Source organism: Bos indicus, chromosome 10, assembly GCF_029378745.1.
Source record: "Bos indicus isolate NIAB-ARS_2022 breed Sahiwal x Tharparkar chromosome 10, NIAB-ARS_B.indTharparkar_mat_pri_1.0, whole genome shotgun sequence".
Taxonomy (NCBI): domain Eukaryota; kingdom Metazoa; phylum Chordata; class Mammalia; order Artiodactyla; family Bovidae; genus Bos; species Bos indicus.
In genome coordinates this window covers 11,658,470-11,677,445 of record NC_091769.1, presented here as the reverse complement: position 1 = coordinate 11,677,445, position 18,976 = coordinate 11,658,470, and the positions used below count along the sequence as shown (strand labels likewise).

At 35.4% G+C, this 18,976-nt stretch overlaps 1 protein-coding gene across 2 annotated transcripts in view; it reads right to left on the bottom strand.

The window, feature by feature from the left end:
• TXNDC16 (thioredoxin domain containing 16) overlaps window positions 1-18,976 on the bottom strand; it is a 93,386-nt gene that overhangs the window by 32,881 nt on the left and 41,529 nt on the right. For both annotated transcript variants that reach the window (XM_019968118.2, XM_070796895.1), the window contains exons 9-14: window positions 16,219-16,369; window positions 11,118-11,284; window positions 10,679-10,739; window positions 6,261-6,378; window positions 2,125-2,268; window positions 1,315-1,374 (exon numbers count right to left, since the gene is read on the bottom strand). In XM_019968118.2, the coding sequence (XP_019823677.2) occupies window positions 1,315-1,374; window positions 2,125-2,268; window positions 6,261-6,378; window positions 10,679-10,739; window positions 11,118-11,284; window positions 16,219-16,369 (701 nt within the window). The remainder of the gene's footprint in view (window positions 1-1,314; window positions 1,375-2,124; window positions 2,269-6,260; window positions 6,379-10,678; window positions 10,740-11,117; window positions 11,285-16,218; window positions 16,370-18,976) is intronic.

Here is an 18,976-nt window from a genome sequence, read left to right as displayed (position 1 = left end):
TTGGAATTGAATGGAAGAGAAATGGATCAACAATGATTTTTTTATATCTCCGATGCTTTTATTATTATAGAACATATTGTATTTAGGGTTGACTTTCTGGAATCAACTTCTTGAATTCACAAAAGCCCCATATACATATATATATATATATATGTATATATATATGTATATATATGTATATATACACACACACATATATATACATACATACACACATACATACACACACACACACACACACACGTTGTATACCAGTACACCTTTTCCACAAAATAAAATAAAATTTATGAAACTCTACTATATTTGCTAATTTATTTACTCAACAATTATTAAACACAAGATATTCTGTAGTGTAAGACAATGCACCAAGTCCAATGAACTGAGTATAAGGCATACTTTCTTCCCATAAGGAACTTACTAAATAATAAAAGAGGCTATAAGCTAATGTCCTAAAAAACTAAATGGTGGATGCATTTCTGGAGTAGCCAAGAAAAAGCCCATTTAGCCATAACAGCTTTTATTAACAAGAAAAACAGAGTAAGAAGAAATCATATTAAAGATACAAAGCATGATATGGACTGTCTTATTCGAATGATTAAAAAATACTATACTTACCTAATCCATTACTCTCTCTCTCTTACTAACACTAACAGGCCTCCCCACTCCTCCTTTTCTTTGCTGTGACAGTGGCATAGACATTTTGAGTTCATTGCTTGGATTACTGTTTGTCTACCACTGAATCAGGTTTCATAGAATAGTTAAAATAAAAAGATTCTGGCTATTAAGAAATTCCCTACCCATGAAAAGCTAACTGTATAGCTTCAAGAACACTGGGATCTTAGAGCCTTCATTAGACTGTGAGATATAGGTTTATCTATCAAATTTTTATTTAATAATATTTAGTATATGTTTAATAATATTTAACAGTAACTGGCACATAGTAGGCACTCAATAAATGTTTGCTGAATGACTGAATTCAGCCAAAAAGTTTACTGGATTAAGTATAAAGCTATAAGACAGTTTAATGAAGACAATCAAAGGGAATGCTCCTAACAGTTTTGAAACTCATGGTTCCTTAACTTATTAACCGTGGAGTATTAACTTATACTGAAGTTATCACTTTTTAATTTTCTTTGCTATAAAATGGTTTTAATACTTAATCATGTTTCAAGTGGAATAGTCTAATGTTCAGTATTAACTTATGTTTGTTGTGGAGACACAAACATAATAATCTGAAATTTTATGTGGTTTTCTACACCTTTAGCGAGACACAATTTTACAAATAGCTATAGCTCAGAACCAGGAAAATAATACCTTTCAGTTTAATTGCCACATCGATATAGGACTGCAGAAATGCCATGGATACTGCTTGCCCTACATTAAAATAAAAAAATAAATAGATATTACAACATACATATTTCTAAAGCATCCATACTTATATATAACAAACATATAGATTAATGGGGTATCTCAAAATTATTTTATACTAAGAAATATTCTAATATGCAGCACTCAGTATTGTCCACACATTCAAGATAGTTCCAAATACAACTAATTTTCTACATTCATATGGCAAGGAGTATAGTTGAATGGCTATTGTTTGAAGATAAAAGCAATATAATGCCTATAAACCTCCAATAACTGTTAATCTATTAAAATCATTAGCTTGATTAACAACAATTTTCCAAATTAGTAAGCTTAACATCTAGTTTAATCATAATCTTCAATTTATAATCAACTATATAATCAGGGCTTCTCTGGTGGCTCACATGGTAAAGAATCTGCCTGCAATGCACGAGGCTCAGACCCCTGGAGAAGGGAATGGCAACCCACTCCAGTATTCTTGCCTGGAGAATCCCACAGGCAGAAGTGCCTGGCGGGCTACAGTCTATGGGATTGCAAAGAGTCAGATATGACTGAGCAACTACCACTTAGACTATACTATATATAATCAGTTTTACAACCCTAGAAACAGCTTCGAAGTAAATTGTTTAAAACTGTGGGACATATGAAAGCTATGTCATTTTACAATGTGTAATAACAGAATGCAAAAGTAAAATCTGCCTACTTTAAATGTCCTAATGTGCAGTACAGCAGTCACCTCTAAAGGTTCATAATACTCACAGCCAGCATAGAAAAGCACTATGCTGTCAGAAGCCGTCACTGTCGCATGAAATGTCTCTTCCGTTAATTCCAGAGTGAGTTCCAAAGGTAACTGTCTCTTTCTGTCTCTGTAAACAGTTTCTTCCACTTCATCATCTTGAATTTCTGAAATGTTTGAAGAGAAATTAATGTAAACATAAATGTACAATTTAAAATATTTAAGCTCTTCTCCCAGGCAAGCATATGAAAATTTGGCACTTCATAGAAACTCATGAATTCATACTATCTTAATATTTTAAATGCATGATATTTAGAAAACTTTCCAGTTGTCTGGCTTCCTATCTTAAATGACTCTCAGATGCTTCCTGACCTAAAAATGATCAAGTTTTAGTTAATTCCAAAAGGAATTACTTACACTTGTCAAGAAATAATATAATAAATATAAATATAAAAATAATAAACTTGTCAACAAATAACATTTGTTTCTAATCAGTATATTAATTTATAACCTAAAAAAGTCCTACCACACACGTTTGACAGTATTTCTTTTGCTTCTACTACACGGCAAGCACTGGGATGGACACTAAGGAAAGCAGTGAGCAAAGCAGACGTAGTCCCTGACCACACGGTTTCTATCTATGGAAAAATCAGTCGATAAACTCATCACTAAATAAATATGTAACTATAAACGTGATCAGTTTAAGAAGAAAGGCAAAAGGCACACTGAGAGATTTTAACAGGGAGATTTAAATTGGGCAATCCAAAGTCTACCGGATAATCAAGAAAAGAACGTTTTAGACAAAGAGAACAACATAGCAAAGACTCGGAGACATAAAAGAGCTCAGCATACTCTAGGCACTGAGGGAAGGCACATTTGACTAAAACGAAATAGACTGAAGGAATGACGTGAGAAAACTCTAGGGTTTCTAGATCATGTGTGGATCAGTCACTCAGTTGTGTTCAATTCTTTGCGACCCCATGGACTGTATGTATGTAGCCTGCCAGGCTCCTCTGTCTATGGGACTCTCCAGGCAAGAAAACAGGAGTGGGTGCCATTTCCTCCTCCAGGGGATCTTCCGGATCTGGGATTGAACCTGCATCTCTTATGTCTCCTTCTCTTGCATTGGCAAGCAGGTTCTTTACCACTAGTACCACATGGAAAGCCATAAGAGGTCATATAAACCAAGAAATTTTTATTTTATTCTATGTGTATTAAGTTATGGGTAGATTCTGAATATGTAAAAATCGTTTCATTAACCACAATATACAGAAATATTGAATCATTATGGTATACAACTAAAACTAATATAATGTTACATATCAATTAAATCTAAAAAAAAACTTCAGTAAGACAGACAGACCCACCCACCCATTCATTCATCTATCCATTCAAATATGTAGTAAACACACATACACACACATATTCTGAATTCACAAATGTCCTGTTGGAAGTTTGTACAGATCATATGGTAACAATGGAGGCACATCCAACTTGATTAGAGACAATTAAAGCTTCCTAGAAGTTGACACTAGCTGAACATTATTAAAAGAAAAATGAAACTTAAGGAGGCAGTAGAGGCATATGAGTAAAACGAACAGCGTGTACAAAGCAACAGTGGCATGAAGAAGCATGATGAAGCTGGAAATCTGCATGTCGACTAAGCATCTGATATCAACAATTCTTAACCATGTAGATGAAGTAATAGCATTATGTTAATTTTAAAAGAATCCTTACATGTCTGAAATACAGAGAAATATTTATGGATGAATTTATATGTTTGGAATTAGGTGCAAAATAATAAGTAAAGGGCTATGAATGTAACAGGATTAGCCACTGACTGATGGTAGTTGAGTGAGGCCAGGAAATGGTTATCTGGAGGTTTGTTCTATTATCCTATTTTATGATACATTTATAATTCTCTGTAATAACATATTAAAAAGAAAGGAAGTGAGAAAGACAATGCATTCAGAAAACTAAATTATTATTTTCCATATGATTTCCAATACCATAAAAGACTATATCTAGATTTTAGTATCACATCAGCAATTTTTAGCTGTGTGACTCTAGTAAATTACATAACTCTAGGAATTTCAGTGTTCAAACCTGTGAACCATAAGACTTACACTATTAATTTTAAGATACTTTAAAATATCACATTCTATGACACTAAAAGTTATGCCCTCAATGTCAAAATTAATGAAGGCCAATTTTCTCATTTACAGTATTTTCTTATTATTCACATATTTTCATTTTCCTGCCAGTCCATTCTTATTTCCTAATCCATCCTTTCTTCTCTTACCTTGTTCTAACACCTTTCTGCTTTCCCATTCTCTTAATAAGCCACTTAAGTTTATAAATATATTCACTCCTCAGCTCTACATTTCACCTACTTATCAACATGTATATATATTCTTTTTAGTCACATAAGTGTTTTTCATACTCTTTTTGTAGAACCCAGTTCATTTAATTCTGACTCACTGTGTGTTCATTTCCTCTGAAGAGCATTTTTCTTTATATTTCACTTTTTCATGGTAACAAAGTCTTTCCAAACCTCATCTATTTTTCCTAATTAATGAGAAGGAATGAAAATAAGAGGGCAATTGTGTATTTGGGCACAACATCATACTATATTACAAGTCAATATGGATTACAAACATAGGAAATTAAAACCAAACACCCCCACCCCCAAAACACAAGAACTGGGCTGAGGAGCAAAGACAGGAGAGAGAAAAAACGAGAAGGCAGCACCAGAGGGCAAGCTATCTTGAAGCCAGAGTCACTAAGTAAAACGAGACATGGCAACAAAATTTTGAAAAAGGCAACTTCCGCTGAGGACAGGAATCCTGTTAAAACTGACACCTGGATGGTTCCTGTAACTTTGAAAGTTTGAATATATGAACGATGATAGGAACAAAGCAAGGACCAAGAGACCAGAACACAGACCTGCCTGTATAATGATGATGCTATGGAGAAGAACTCCGGCTTAAATCATCAGCAGTTCTAACCTCTGTATACCAGAAAACTAGAGCAGTGCTCAAACCATGAGGCTGGTCATGTACCAGTTAAAGCTCAGAGGCCTTACTAAATTTATAATACAGATTTTGATCATCATAATAAACTGATCTCATGAAAAGAATATGCAAATTCCTTCCTTCCTGGGACTCATAACAACAGGACTACATAAAAAGTATTTACTCAACGGGACTCATGATAAAAATTCAATAATTTACTAAACAGGATACATTTAGTAAATGCACAAGACATAATCCCTGCCTTAGAAGTTTATAATAGACCAGTACAGAAGGGAGAAAAGCAAATGAGCAATTTCAGAATAGGATATGTTATAAAGAAGTATCAGGAATGATAATGGTCACAAATGAAATTTCAAGTCAGAATGCTCCGCATGCCATTTGTGACTTTGTGCAGATCATTTAACTCTGCCAAAACACAGATTTTTCATCTACAATGAAGGTGACCTCAACTAACTCAGAGGAAAACAATCAAAGTAAATAATGTGTGGGAAATAGCCTTGAAAACTATAGAATACTTCAAAACATAGGTGATAGAACAATAAAAAGAGAAACAAAATTGGCAAAATTCTGTTAAAATTAATTTAAATTATTTTGACATTATGGTAAAATTAATTTAACGTTAAAATACTAATGTTAAATGTTTAAATGTTAAAACAATAATTATTTTTAACGTTATTAAAAATAACGTTAAAAATAAGTATAAAAGTGTTATCAAAGTTTACTCCTTTTACTGTTAACAACTGGATTCATTTACAACTACAAATATAACTACATTCATCAGAATTTCATACCCTAATAGGAATAACAAAAATAAATATCATATTGTGGCTCCTGGGTCCTTTTTAAACATGGAATAGACCAGCAGCACTGAAGGAACTGATCTGGAGGATAAAGGCACAGGCGGAAAGAGAGAAGCCTGATATATAACAATGAAAGGTATCACACTAAGCAAAATTGAGCATCCTTGTATCTTTTCACCTAATCAACTTGCTAAAATGTGATTCCAAACTTCTTCAGGTCTCTTCATATTCTTGAATGTGAAAGTTAATTCACTGAAATTTCACTGACCTTAAGGATGCTGGGCAGAAATGGGAGGGGAACATGAGCATCAAAAAACACATTACCTATGTTTAGCTCTGCCATGTCTTCATATTTGACCATTTCCTCAACGTTCATGGTACTTTCCAGATGGAATACTATTAAATCAATATGACTTAACGCCAAAAATTCCACTTGGGTGTCCTAGAAATACATTAATTTTAAAAGATATGACTAGAATATAATGAACCATTTTAATATATTTTACTTGTTTGACACTAAAATGAAACTAAACTTGTGAGTTTCAATTTTAATATTTAAAAATGGGAAATTAACTCCAAAATATTAAAAGTATCTAAGCATTACAGAAAGATAGTGCATACTACTAGAAAAGAAGGCAAAACGTGGAACTGGAAAGTCTCATTTGCTTCTTGTCACAGTTACACTCTGCTGAAATCTGAAGTATTTTACATGTAACAGTAAGTCCTACCTCAATACAAGATACAAATATATGCAATTTTATTGCAAACAGCACCAAAATTCTTTTGATATTTTACATGACTTAGTGACCAAATCACTACCACCACTCAAAATAATACTTAATCTAAAATAAGTCCACTAGAGAGGCCCCTGGTGGCCTAGCAGTTAGGATTGGGGCTTTCACTGCCCTGGCCTGGGTTCAATCCCTGGTTGGGGAATTTAGATCTCACAAGTTGTGTGGCATGGCCAAAAAGAAGGGGGAAAAAGTAATTTAATAAAAATAAATAAATAAATAAATAATTCCACTACAAAGTTCAATTGACTGTTTAGCCATAAACATAAAAATAATACCTGGCTCCAGGTATTTTAAGAATACCAAATTATATTCCATTGAAATTATTCTATTAAAATTTCTTACACTAAGGCTCAACCAAAACTTTTTTAAAACATGAAATTTTAGGCCACTAGATTATTTCAGTAATCATCCCTGCTGCAATCTCACAATCAAACTTGCACGGATGAGGAGTTGTTTCTTATGGATGAGCAAAGAAAATGGTTTCTGGAGATGGAATCTACTTCTGGTGAAGCAGTTCCAGAGATCGTTGATATGAGAACAAAAGATTGAGAATCTTACAAAAACTTAGTTGATAGAGCAGCAGCAGAGTCTGAGGGGATTGACTCCAATTTTGAAAGAAGTTCTACTGTGGGTAAAATTCTACCTAGTAGCATTGCATACTACAGAGAAATCATTTGTGAAAGGAAGAGTCAATCAATGTGGCAAGCTTCACTGTTATCTTATTTTAAGAAATTGCCACAGCTACCCCAACCTTCAGCAACTACTGCCTTGATCACTCAGCAGCCATCAGCATCAAGGCAGGGCCCTCCATGAGTAAAAAGATTACAACTCACTAGAGGCTCAGATGATGGTTAGCATTTTTTAGCAGTAACTATTTTTTAACTAAAGCTACATACATTGATTTTTCTAGACATAACGCTATTGCACACTTAACAGACTACAGTATAGTATAAACATAACTTTCATATGTACTGGGAAAATAGCATGAACTTTAATTCTTCTATAAAACCTTTTTCCCAATAACAAAGTAATGTCCTATTTTGGAATCCTTTATCTAATAGTAAAAAAAAAAAAAAAATAGTTTCAGTAAGTATTCTTTCCATTACCTGGTCTAAAAGCAAAGCATAATGACCTCACAATACACATATTTGAACAATATTACAGTTCTCAAAGTATTTTCCTATTTGGTCTTATAAAATTTCTTATAAGTTAGAAGGAGAGGTTTTATAACTATTTCACAAATGAGAAAACTGAGCTGGAAGAAGTTAATTCAGTTATCTGGGCCCAGAACTAGCAGCAATGGAGTCAAGTCTTCTGACTTTTTAACTCAGTATTCATCAGTCACTTCAGTTCAGTTGTTCAGTCGTGTCCGACTCTTTGCAACCCCATGGACTGCAGCATGCCAGGCTTCCCTGTCCATCACCAACTCCCAGAGTTTACTCAAACTCATGTCCATCGAGTTGGTGATGCCATCCAACCATCTCATCCTCTGTTGTCCCCTTCTCCTCCTGCCTTCAATCTTTCCCAGCATCAGGGTCTTTTCCAATGAGTCAGTTCTTTGCATCAGGTGGCCAAAATATTGGAGTTTCAGCTCAGCATCAGTCCTTCCAATGAATATTCAGGACTGATTTCCTTTAGGATTGACTGGTTTGATCTCCTTGCAGTCCAAGGGACTCAAGAGTCTTCTCCAACACCACAGTTCAAAAGCATCAATTCTTCGGCGCTCAGCTTTCTTTATAGTCCAACTCCCACATCCATACATGACTACTGGGAAAACCATAGCTTTGACTAGATGGACCTTTGTCAGCAAAGTAATGTCTCTGCTTTCTAATATGCTATCTAGGTTGGTCATAACTTTTCTTCCAAGGAGCAAGCGTCTTTTTATTCCATGGCTGCAGTCAGCATCTGCAGTGATTTTGGAGCCCCCCAAAATAAAGTCTCTCACTGTTTCCATTGTTTCCCCATCTATTTGCCATGGAGTGATGGGACCAGATGCCATGATCTTAGTTTTTTGAATGCTGAGTTTTAAGCCAGCTTTTTCACTCTCCTCTTTCACTTTCATCAAGAGGCTCTTTTTTAGTTCCTCTTCACTTTCTGCCATAAGGGTGGTGTCATCTGCATATCTGAGGTCATTGATATTTCTCCCAGCAATCTTGATAACTGAATCCAGTAGTCATACCATAGACTTATGCAAGAGAATTTAAGTTTAAACTATCTGACCATTTGTAAACATATCAACAATTTTTTAGCATATGTTTAATAAAATATTTAGAAGATATTCCAAAGAGTTCTTAATTAAGAAAAATTTGGGGAAATTTTTAAGAATTTAAAAAATTCAAAAATTTAAGAAATTTACAAAGGAAATACAGGTGATCTCACTAGTCAAAGTTATCAAAGACATGCAAATTAATATGGAAACTTATTTTGTGTATAGAAATAATTTTTTTTAAAGATTACTACTCAGTACTGGCAAAGATGTATAAAGAACAAGGAATTCTAAATCCTTCTGGTAAAATAATATTTCTGGAAGGAAATTTGACTGTGTATTTTAAAAGTCTTTAAAATTCCCATTAACATGTACACACTGCTATATTTAAAATAAAATGCCTTTCCATGGGAGAAAAGAAAGAAAAATCACATTCAGAAAAAAAAATATGAAAGTCAATTAACTTCACACATGAAAAGTAAATCAGTAGAATCCAAAGAAAACAAAAACCCTAATCTGAAAAGATACATGCACTCCAGGCTTCATTGTAGCATTATTTACAGTAGCCGATATGGAAGCAACCTAAGTGCCTATGAACAGACAAGTGGGTAAAGAAGATGTGGCATACATATGCAAAGAAATATCGCTCTGCCATAAAAAACGAATGAAATTTTGTCATTTCCAATAACATAGATGGACCTGGATGATATCATGCTCAACGAAATAAGTCAGGCAGAAAAAGACAAATGCTGTACATTATCACTTATATGTGGAATTTAAAACATAAAACAAATTAATGAATATAACAAAACAGAAACAGACTCACAGACACAGAGTACAAACTAATGGTTACCAGTAGAAAGAGGGAATGGGGGAGGGGATTAAGAGGTAAAAACTATCATGAATAAAATAAATAAGTCACAAGGATATATTGTACAGCATAAGGAATACAGCCAATAGTTTATAATAAGTTTAAATGAAATATAATCTATAAAATTTTTAAATCACAAAAAAGATTAATTAAAGTGGTTAAGGCCCGAGCTCTGAAAAAAGAAAAATCTCATTTAACAAAATTTACTTCCAGAAATTTAGCAAAGGGAAATAAATCAGTGATGTCCAAAACAGTGTTTAAAGGCAGGCATCACAGCACAATACCAAGTAATGAAATACAACTGTATGTGAAAGGTGGGATGAATACAGCATGAACCTAAATTTCTTTTAAAATATGCATATGTAGATATACATATTGGAGAAGGCAATGGCACCCCACGCCAGTACTCTTGCCTGGCAAATCCCATGGACGGAGGAGCCTGGTGGGCTGCAGTCCATGGGGTTGCTCAGAGTCGGACACAACTGAGCGACTTCACTTTCACTTTTCACTTTCATGTATTGGAGAAGGAAACAGCAACACACTCCAGTGTTCTTGCCTGGAGAATCCCAGGATTGGGGAGCCTGGTGGGCTGCCATCTCTGGAGTCGCACAGAGTCAGACACGACTGAAGTGACTTAGCGCAGCAGCAGCATCAGATACACATATAATTATATAAATATACAAACACACACGGAAAAAGAGATTAACAAATGAAAATAACACACAATAGTTGAAAATGTTAACAACAGTTATCTCTGAATAGTGAAAATTCATAGAATTTTCCTGTAATAAGCATATGTTACTTTAGGACCATGTGTATTAACCTCTTTTAAATAAGCACACGTTATCGACCAATATAGAAAATGACCAACCTCTTCTGCTCTTCTGATGATAACATTAGTATCGTGAGGAATGTCCACTTCCAAAGAGTCCCTTTATCAAAATGGAAATAAATGTTATATGTTGCCAATCTCAGGAATAATATCCAGGAGGTCAATCTAAAATTGAACTGAAAATTTTATACTAAAAATGTTTATGAAAAAAGATTACAATTTAGTGAGTCTGAGAAATTTTTCATGTAAATACAGACCAGGTTTTCTATACTCTATCTTAATCTACAACTTCATTTAGTAAAGTTTAAAGGTCTAAATATTAATCAAGCTGATAATTAAAGACTTCAACTCAGCAACTGGCTCTAACTATATTAGAATCTATTAGAGATTTGAATTTATTTACCAGTGAACACATTACCAAGAAAAATACTAGTGTCCTGCTAAAAACAGAACAGTTACTATTCCATGTTTAAAATACCTTAACAAAAGTAGAACTCCAGCTTTTCCCAGAAGACGCCAAGCAACCCATTCTGCAGTTGTTCTATCAGCTTCATAAGTAGCTTGTTGACCAACAATAAAAACCAGTGGTAATCCTAGTTGTAGATGAACAGTTGAAACTTGTGTAGGATCTCCAGCAACTTCAGTCTTCATTTAGAAAAAGAACAAAACGTCTTCACTATGTGATAATAATGTTCCAACATTTGGATTTAAACCCTGCTAATAATAAGTGAAAAAACAAGTCTGTGAAATAAATCCACAATTTACAAAAACGGTCTCATGGTTTTCTAAGTTTCATGCTCCCATGAACCTATATAATTTAAACTAACAAATTCTACAAGTAGTTATACAGATATTTACAACCAAAAAGAATAAGGATATCATAGAGAAACCAAAAAAAGCAATAAATAAAACTGTGGTGCTGCTGAATAAAGAGAAAGAGATTTGAAACAAAAACGAAACACATAACAAATTCTTCCATATAAGAATTTAACATATATAATGACATCTTACAGAACAATGAGGAACATCTGAGCTGACAGCAGCTTGAACACACATCTAACTTCACTCCTTTCAGAAATCCCAGGACAACTTCAGCAGTAGGATTTTTCAAAACAGATGAACATACACACATGAAGAAGGGAAAAGAGTAAAGGCAGCAAAGTCTTAGAAGCTAGAGAACAACAAAATCCTAAGCCGTGAGAGGAAAGGGTAAGAAACAATTTCACTTTAACTGCAGAATCCTAAAACTGCTCAGGAACTGTCAGTGCCTGGAGCCTCTGGAACAGGGAAAGAAGGAGCAGAAGGGGAATGATGGCAAGAAGGCTCTAGAGTAAGAAAGAATAGACAAAACCTTTGGAGAAGCAGTTAGATCTCTAGATCCTCTTCCCTCACTCCATGAGCTTAGGCAACTACCCCTGCATCACACCAGAAGAAATCTGGGGGGACTGCAGGAACAGCTGAGTGTCAATACCATGCTCAAAGCAGAGGGACTGAGCAACCAAATGCTGAGACTCATTCTGTCCCCTCCCCACTCAGTTTCTGGTAGCTAGAAGCTAGACTTCTGTATTTCAGCAGAAAACTGGAAGATCTTTCTCTGGGGATCTTGAACAACCACAAGTTAAAGCCTAAAGCTACTGACATTGTGGTTCACCAAAACGCTGCCCAGGTCCAACCACCCTATGAAGCTCAAAGTTAACAAGTCTGATCCATAGTCTCAGAATTTCCAGCCAACTTCTTTAGTTTCATATTCTAAATCACGAACAAGGAGTAATAAGCATTTGACGAAAGCCTCTAACATGAAAGACCAGAACAAACAGAAAAACAAGTAACATGGAGGAAACAGATTATTCAGGAAGAAGAAAGGTTCAGAAAACCACCACCGATAAGCTCAAAAAGATGAGAAGATAGTATATCTACAAAAAATGAAAACTAAAGTTGAATAAATCTGCCAGAAAGTATGGCAAAGACAGCTGGAAAATAGAAAAGATAATAAAATTGAGGGACTAGTTCAAGAGACTCAACATTCAAACAGGAGTCCCAGAAAGAGAGAAGGGAGAAAACAGAAGAGAATAAAACATCACTGAAATAAACACAGAAATTTCCCACAACTAAAGGAGCACGAGCTGCCAGATTGAAAGAGCCCACTGAGTAAAACCAGCATAGGGGATAAAAGCAGATACGCAGAAAGATGCTTTCTTGCAAATTGTCTAATAATAGAAAATCATTTTTCTAATCCTTAAAGTTTCCAGAGAGAAATCTGTATTTAGCTACGGTAGACATAATTCTAAAATGACTCCCAAAATTCCTGGTGTACACATTTTGTAGAATCCTAATTCCTTGAGCGGGGGTGGTACTCACAGCATAGTCATTCCCTTGATTAGATTATACCATGTAAGACTATCACAGCACAATGGAGCAAGATTGTCTGCTGGCTTTGAAGGAGAAACTTGCAATGTTTTTTGAGAGGGCCACGTGGTCAGAATCTGAGAACAGACCATAGGAGCTAAGAGCAACACCAGCCATAAGCTAGTGAGAAGGTAGAAACCTCAGCCTCACAACCACACAGAACTGAATTGTCAAGACCTGGATGGGTATAACAGCCTGAAGGAACAGAAAAGCCTGGTTTCTTCTTTGAGTATTTGGAGAACCATAAGCAATTCAATATTAAAAAGTAAAAACGGGAACAGACAAGTAAGGCTGGAGAATTGGCAAAGGACCAGATCATTAAAAACCATGTATATCCTCCTAAGAAAGTAGGCCTTCATTCTGTAAATAATTGAAGCCATTTAGGAACTGCAAAAATTACCAGAACAAGATCATATATGTGTGTTTAAAATATATTACTATGCAAGCAACAGGGAGTATGAACTTAAAAGAGAGGGAAATATAGGAATATAGACCAGGTCAATTCTTATTACTAAAGTAGTACACAAGAGAGAGGAAGATAATAAAATTGAGGGACTAGTTCAAGAGACTCAACATTCAAACCTGGATTGTTTGAACCTGGATTAAAGCACTGGCTGTTAGAATGAAGAATTCGAGAAGATATTTCAGATCTAAAATCAGATGCAGAGAGATGCAGGAATTGAGAATGATTTCTAGGCTTCTGTCATGAGTGACTGGACAGTAAATTAACCAAGATAATGGAGCAAGAACAGATGGTAAAAGACAACACATTAATGTCAGACACATAGAGCTTAGGAGAGAGACATCTAATTAGTAGTTAAATATAAGGGACAGGAACTTCAAAGAAAAATCTGACCTGAAAATTCAGATTTAAAAATTAAGAGTAGTTAACGCCATAGAAACAGATTGAGGGTGTGTTCTGAGCCTCTATCATTGTGTATGTAGCAAAGCACCCCAAAACTTAATGGCTTAAAATAAAAGAATCATTTCTGTTGTCCGTATGTCTACAAACTCATCTCTGGCCCATGTTGCATTTGTGGGGCATTTTGACTGGAGGGTGAAGGTTCCACTTTAAAAATGGCTCATTTACTAGTTAGCAAGCTATTGTTGACTAGTATGAGCTCAGTCAGAGCTGTGGGCTGCTGCTGCTGCTGCTGCTAAGTCTCATCAGTCGTGTCCGACTCTGTGCGACCCCATAGACAGCAGCCCACCAGGCTCCCCCGTCCCTGGGATTCTCCAGGCAAGAACACTGGAGTGGGTTGCCATTTCCTTCTCCAATGCATGAAAGTGAAAAGTGAAAGTGAAGTCGCTCAGTTGTGTCTGACTCTTAGCAACCCCATGGACCTAGCCCACCAGGCTCCTCCGTCCATGGGATTTTCCAGACAAGAGTACTGGAGTAGGGTGCCATCGCCTTCTCCGGAGCTGTGGGCTAGGGGCCTCAATTTCTTTTCACATGATTTATCCTCAGGCTTAATGTCACAGCCAAGTTGCTGGGTTTCAACAATGAGCCTGTCATGATAATAAGATGCAGCTGTGCTATGTATCTACAACAGTTAAATGTCCAGGAACCCTATCTGCTTAACACACAAACACACAGATTCTCCAACCTGCATCTATTTTCATATGTTTAGAAGTGAAACAATGCATATAATTGCAATGATCATGCATCCGAAGTTTATCAAAAACTCTGAATCCCAGCTTCCATTTTTATTAATGTTTATAGATAATGCTGACTGGTGAGTAGACAAAATCCTGAGAATTCTTAATATCCCAACACTGGAAGAAAAGGAAATGAGGATGGAGAGAAATGATGAAGAATTGTACAATGAACTTTTGAGGGCTTTGTGGGGAAGTGGAAGATCAAACCAAAATCAGAGGATCTTCTCCCAAAGGACCTAAGATAAATATTTCCCTCTCCCATGTGAACAGAAAGGAAAAAGACCTATATACTGTTTTGTTTTTTCTTAGTTGCTTGAAGTCAAAATCTAACCCAATAACAACTGACCAGAATAAAGAACTCAGGAATGAAGCCAGTAGAACTGGGACTGATGAGCTCTGAATCTATTTAAATATGAAAGCAGGGCTATAGAACACAATATAAATATTATAACCTTTACAATGTAAAATAACACAAAACAAAAATCTGGAGGGTAAAGAGAAACTGAGATGGAAATAAATATATGAAGTTAACATTCTCATCTTTTACACCAAGGAGTAAATCAATATTATCTAAAATGAAAACAAGCAGTTTTCTTAAAATAATAATTTTCACTTCTCAGTGTTTTCCATAATCATTTCAACATTTAAGACAGTATTTCCTAAACAGCCTTCTAATGATGAAACAATTTCTCAAAAGTTCCATAATTCCTCTAGTTTCTTATCAGTTTCTTTTTCTTCTAGTAAATTCAAATAAGGTTAAATCTGATGCTTCTTACTATAAAGCGCCCATGAATCCATTCATCCCTCTATCTGTGTGTATCTATGTGGATGCAGAGATGACTGGCTGCAGCTAACAGTTCATTTCTGAATGATGGGAATTGGTGGCTTTAAAATTTTTCATTTTTTATACTTTGCTGCACTGTTTGAATTATTTATAGCACATATGCACAACTTTTATGTAAAAAGGATATGATGAGTGAGAAGGCCTATTGAAGGTTTTACATATGCTCAGGACAACCCTTTAAACTTCCAGAGAGAAGTCAGTTGATCAGCTACTGAGTCTAAGAGTCTTTCAGTCTGACACTAAGGAAAGTGAGACACCAAAAATTCTATAATGCAAATATTTATAAACTTTTAAAACAGGAATCAAAACATTCACAGAAGAGGTCTTTTCTTAGCCCATGATGTAATCTTTGTGATCTTAGAATGGTCACAGTTCATTATAACTACCACAGAATAATTCCACAGTTTATTATAACTATCATTATAATTACACAATGCTATATTGGGTTGTTCAAAACAACAACACTTCAAGGCATTAAAATACCATTTTATGAATACACAGTTTATCCTCTAATCTACCTGTAATAAGGTACTACTCCTAAATCTGCCTACATGAAATAAATACGTTCAAGGGGAAAAGATATAGCTCATTTAAGTTAAATGCATATCTATGAATCAAAACAATAAATTTTACATACGAATTATCTAACATATTTAAATAAGACACATACCAGCAGAGGTGCTTCCATTGTCTTAATAAATCGATGAATGTTCAGTGTAGTCAGTGACTGTTTCATCAGTATTCTCCTACATGGCTGGGTCAAGTCCAAGACTTGTTTACAGTAAAAAAAGTAGAGATGTGGATATTCTATATCCTCAGGGCTGCAAATTAAAAATGAGGGACAGACCAACTTGAAGTTCAATGTGTGATTCTTCTACTATGCAGAAAGACATAATAAATCTCTTTGTCCTAAGTCTCATGCTATTGGATTACTGTTTTGGTAAAAGCCTAAAACAGGATAACAAAATTAAGTGGACCAAAGCAAAAAAAGAGAATAAAAGGAATTTTTGAGATGTATAAACAATTTTTTTTCCTGAACTGTTTCATACGGTAACTTTTAAATTAGGTTAGAGACAGGTCTACACAATTATTTTTAAATAAAAGACTGTCACCTTGAGGACAATGAGATTACCTTAAAATATAGTTTCTTTTCTACAGCTATGCTAAATAAAGCTTTGTAACACAAATCTTCTAGGTTTAATTTAAACCCAAATCTGTTTTGAATAAACTTCAGCCAAAACATGCCTTAAGATAGACACCATGTGACACTTTGTGAGAGTTAGTGAGTTTGTGTCTGAAATATTAGAAAACCCAGCAAATGCGGCTTATAATTTGAGTTTTGGCATACCCTTCAAAATGAAAATTCAAAGATAAACTTACAGTAAGTAAGGTTTGCCAAAATTAAAATAACATTTTATAAATCTCCATATGGCATTAGTACAGTCTGGCAAAATACTGCAAATTTTTATTTCTACAATGTTATTTTAATTATTGACACATGTTTCAACTGAGCGCCAAGATTCACTGACTTTAAATTTCATTACAAAGCAATATCTAATAGATTCAATGAATAAAGAAATGATCACTCAAAGATTACTTAATGCCTACTATGTTAGGCCCTGTGCTAAATATAAAAGACTAAGATGAATAAGATATTTCAAATCCTTGAGGGGCAAGGGCTAAAGGACATATATTTAGTTAAAAAAAGAAAACAAAAACGTGGTTCATAAGTACTATAATATACAGGGTGCTATGAGAAACAAAGAAACATTTCATTCTGCTCAAGCCAGGGAAGAGAAGGAAGCAAAGGGAAAGGAAGATCATCATAGAGATTAAAAACAGTAAGAGAATGACTTCTCCAAGAAGATAAGACTAAGGAGTATTTCAGACAACAGGAACAATATAGCCAAGGCCCCAAAGTACATAACTTTTTGGAGGGAAACCATAAACAGTCACATATTACTGAATGGGAAGTGTTGAGAGCAAGATGACCCAGCTAGGCTGGACTACATACCATAATTTATGAAATAATAAAATTATGTTAGAAAGTTATCTAATCAGAGATCATCTGGTTGTAGGTAACAGAAACCAAAAAAGTGGGGGTAGGGGGAACTTACTAGTTTAGAAGGGTATCTCACAGAATACAAGGAAAATTCAAGTAATTAGATCAGAGAACAAATGCACAGATCTGAACAGCAAGAGTTCAGGGTCCTTCATTTTGCATTAACACTTTTTAGCTCCCCACTCTTTCTGCTTTACTTCTACATGGGCAAAACATTCAGTAAGTGCCGGGAGCCGGCATATTGCATATTGAGTGCATATTGCATATTGAGTGCAGCACTTTCCACAGCATCATCTTTCAGGATCTGGAATAGCTCAACTGGAATTCTATCACTGCCGGGAGCCAGCGTGAGGAACTCCGCCCATGACAAAGGTCATGAGGAAGGAGGCTCGGCATACGCAAAGGCGGGATCGAGCCTCAGGAGTCCTCCATCTACCCCCAAAACCAGAGTCTGCCTACTTTCTGCTTTGTGCTTTCACCTACACCTCTGACTTTACGGGGGGCTGTCCCCCACTACCTCTCTGAAAAAAGAGTTAGCTTACAGCTCCAGTTAATAATTCCTGGGTGTGACAGTGTTTCAACCTACAAACTCCTTTGGAAATCCTCTAGCTTGCCTGAATAGGTTTTTCTAGCCACATGTGATTGTTCAGAGCCTCCCAACTGTGAGAGGCAGGAGATGTTCTAAACTGTCTAAACACAGATTCTTTTGAGTAGTTAAAAGATTGATTAGAAATTGTGTTGGTGAAGGGATTTTCACTTGTTGGGCCAATGTTTGCTGCTAAGTTTCCATATCCCTTACCTGCTGTGTCCCTGGCAGTGTATTGATTAATATAATTGGTGTAAGTAGTAGCTTTAATGTTTGTAACCTGGGACCCTTGAGTTAATTCTTTTTCTTGTTATAGCCCACCACACCTTTGCTCTGTAGGAATGCAACTTTATCTAATGCTTTTTGGAGGCTGGCGCCTGACTTTAGAATAATCACCTTTAGAGAAAAATAAGTTTCTTAAAATGTTAACAGGCCTCTGGGCCAGAAGATACTGCAAATCACCTAAGCTTTTGCATATGATAAGTTTGCAGGAAGAAAGCCTGGCTTGCTGCAGGACTCTACCCCTTCCCCCATTATCCTCTATGCATAACTTAAGGTATAAAAACTACTTTGGAAAATAAAGTGCGGGCCTTGTTCACTGAAACTTGGTCTCCCCATGTCGTTCTTTCTCTTACCTTCTGGCTGAATTATTCAGCCTCTTTTCTTCACTGAATTTTCCTACTGAGCTATCCTTATTTCAGCCTCTTTTCTTCACTGAATTTCTTCACTGAGCTATCCTTATTTCACCACTCTTTATATCCTTAATAAACGTTTAATTAA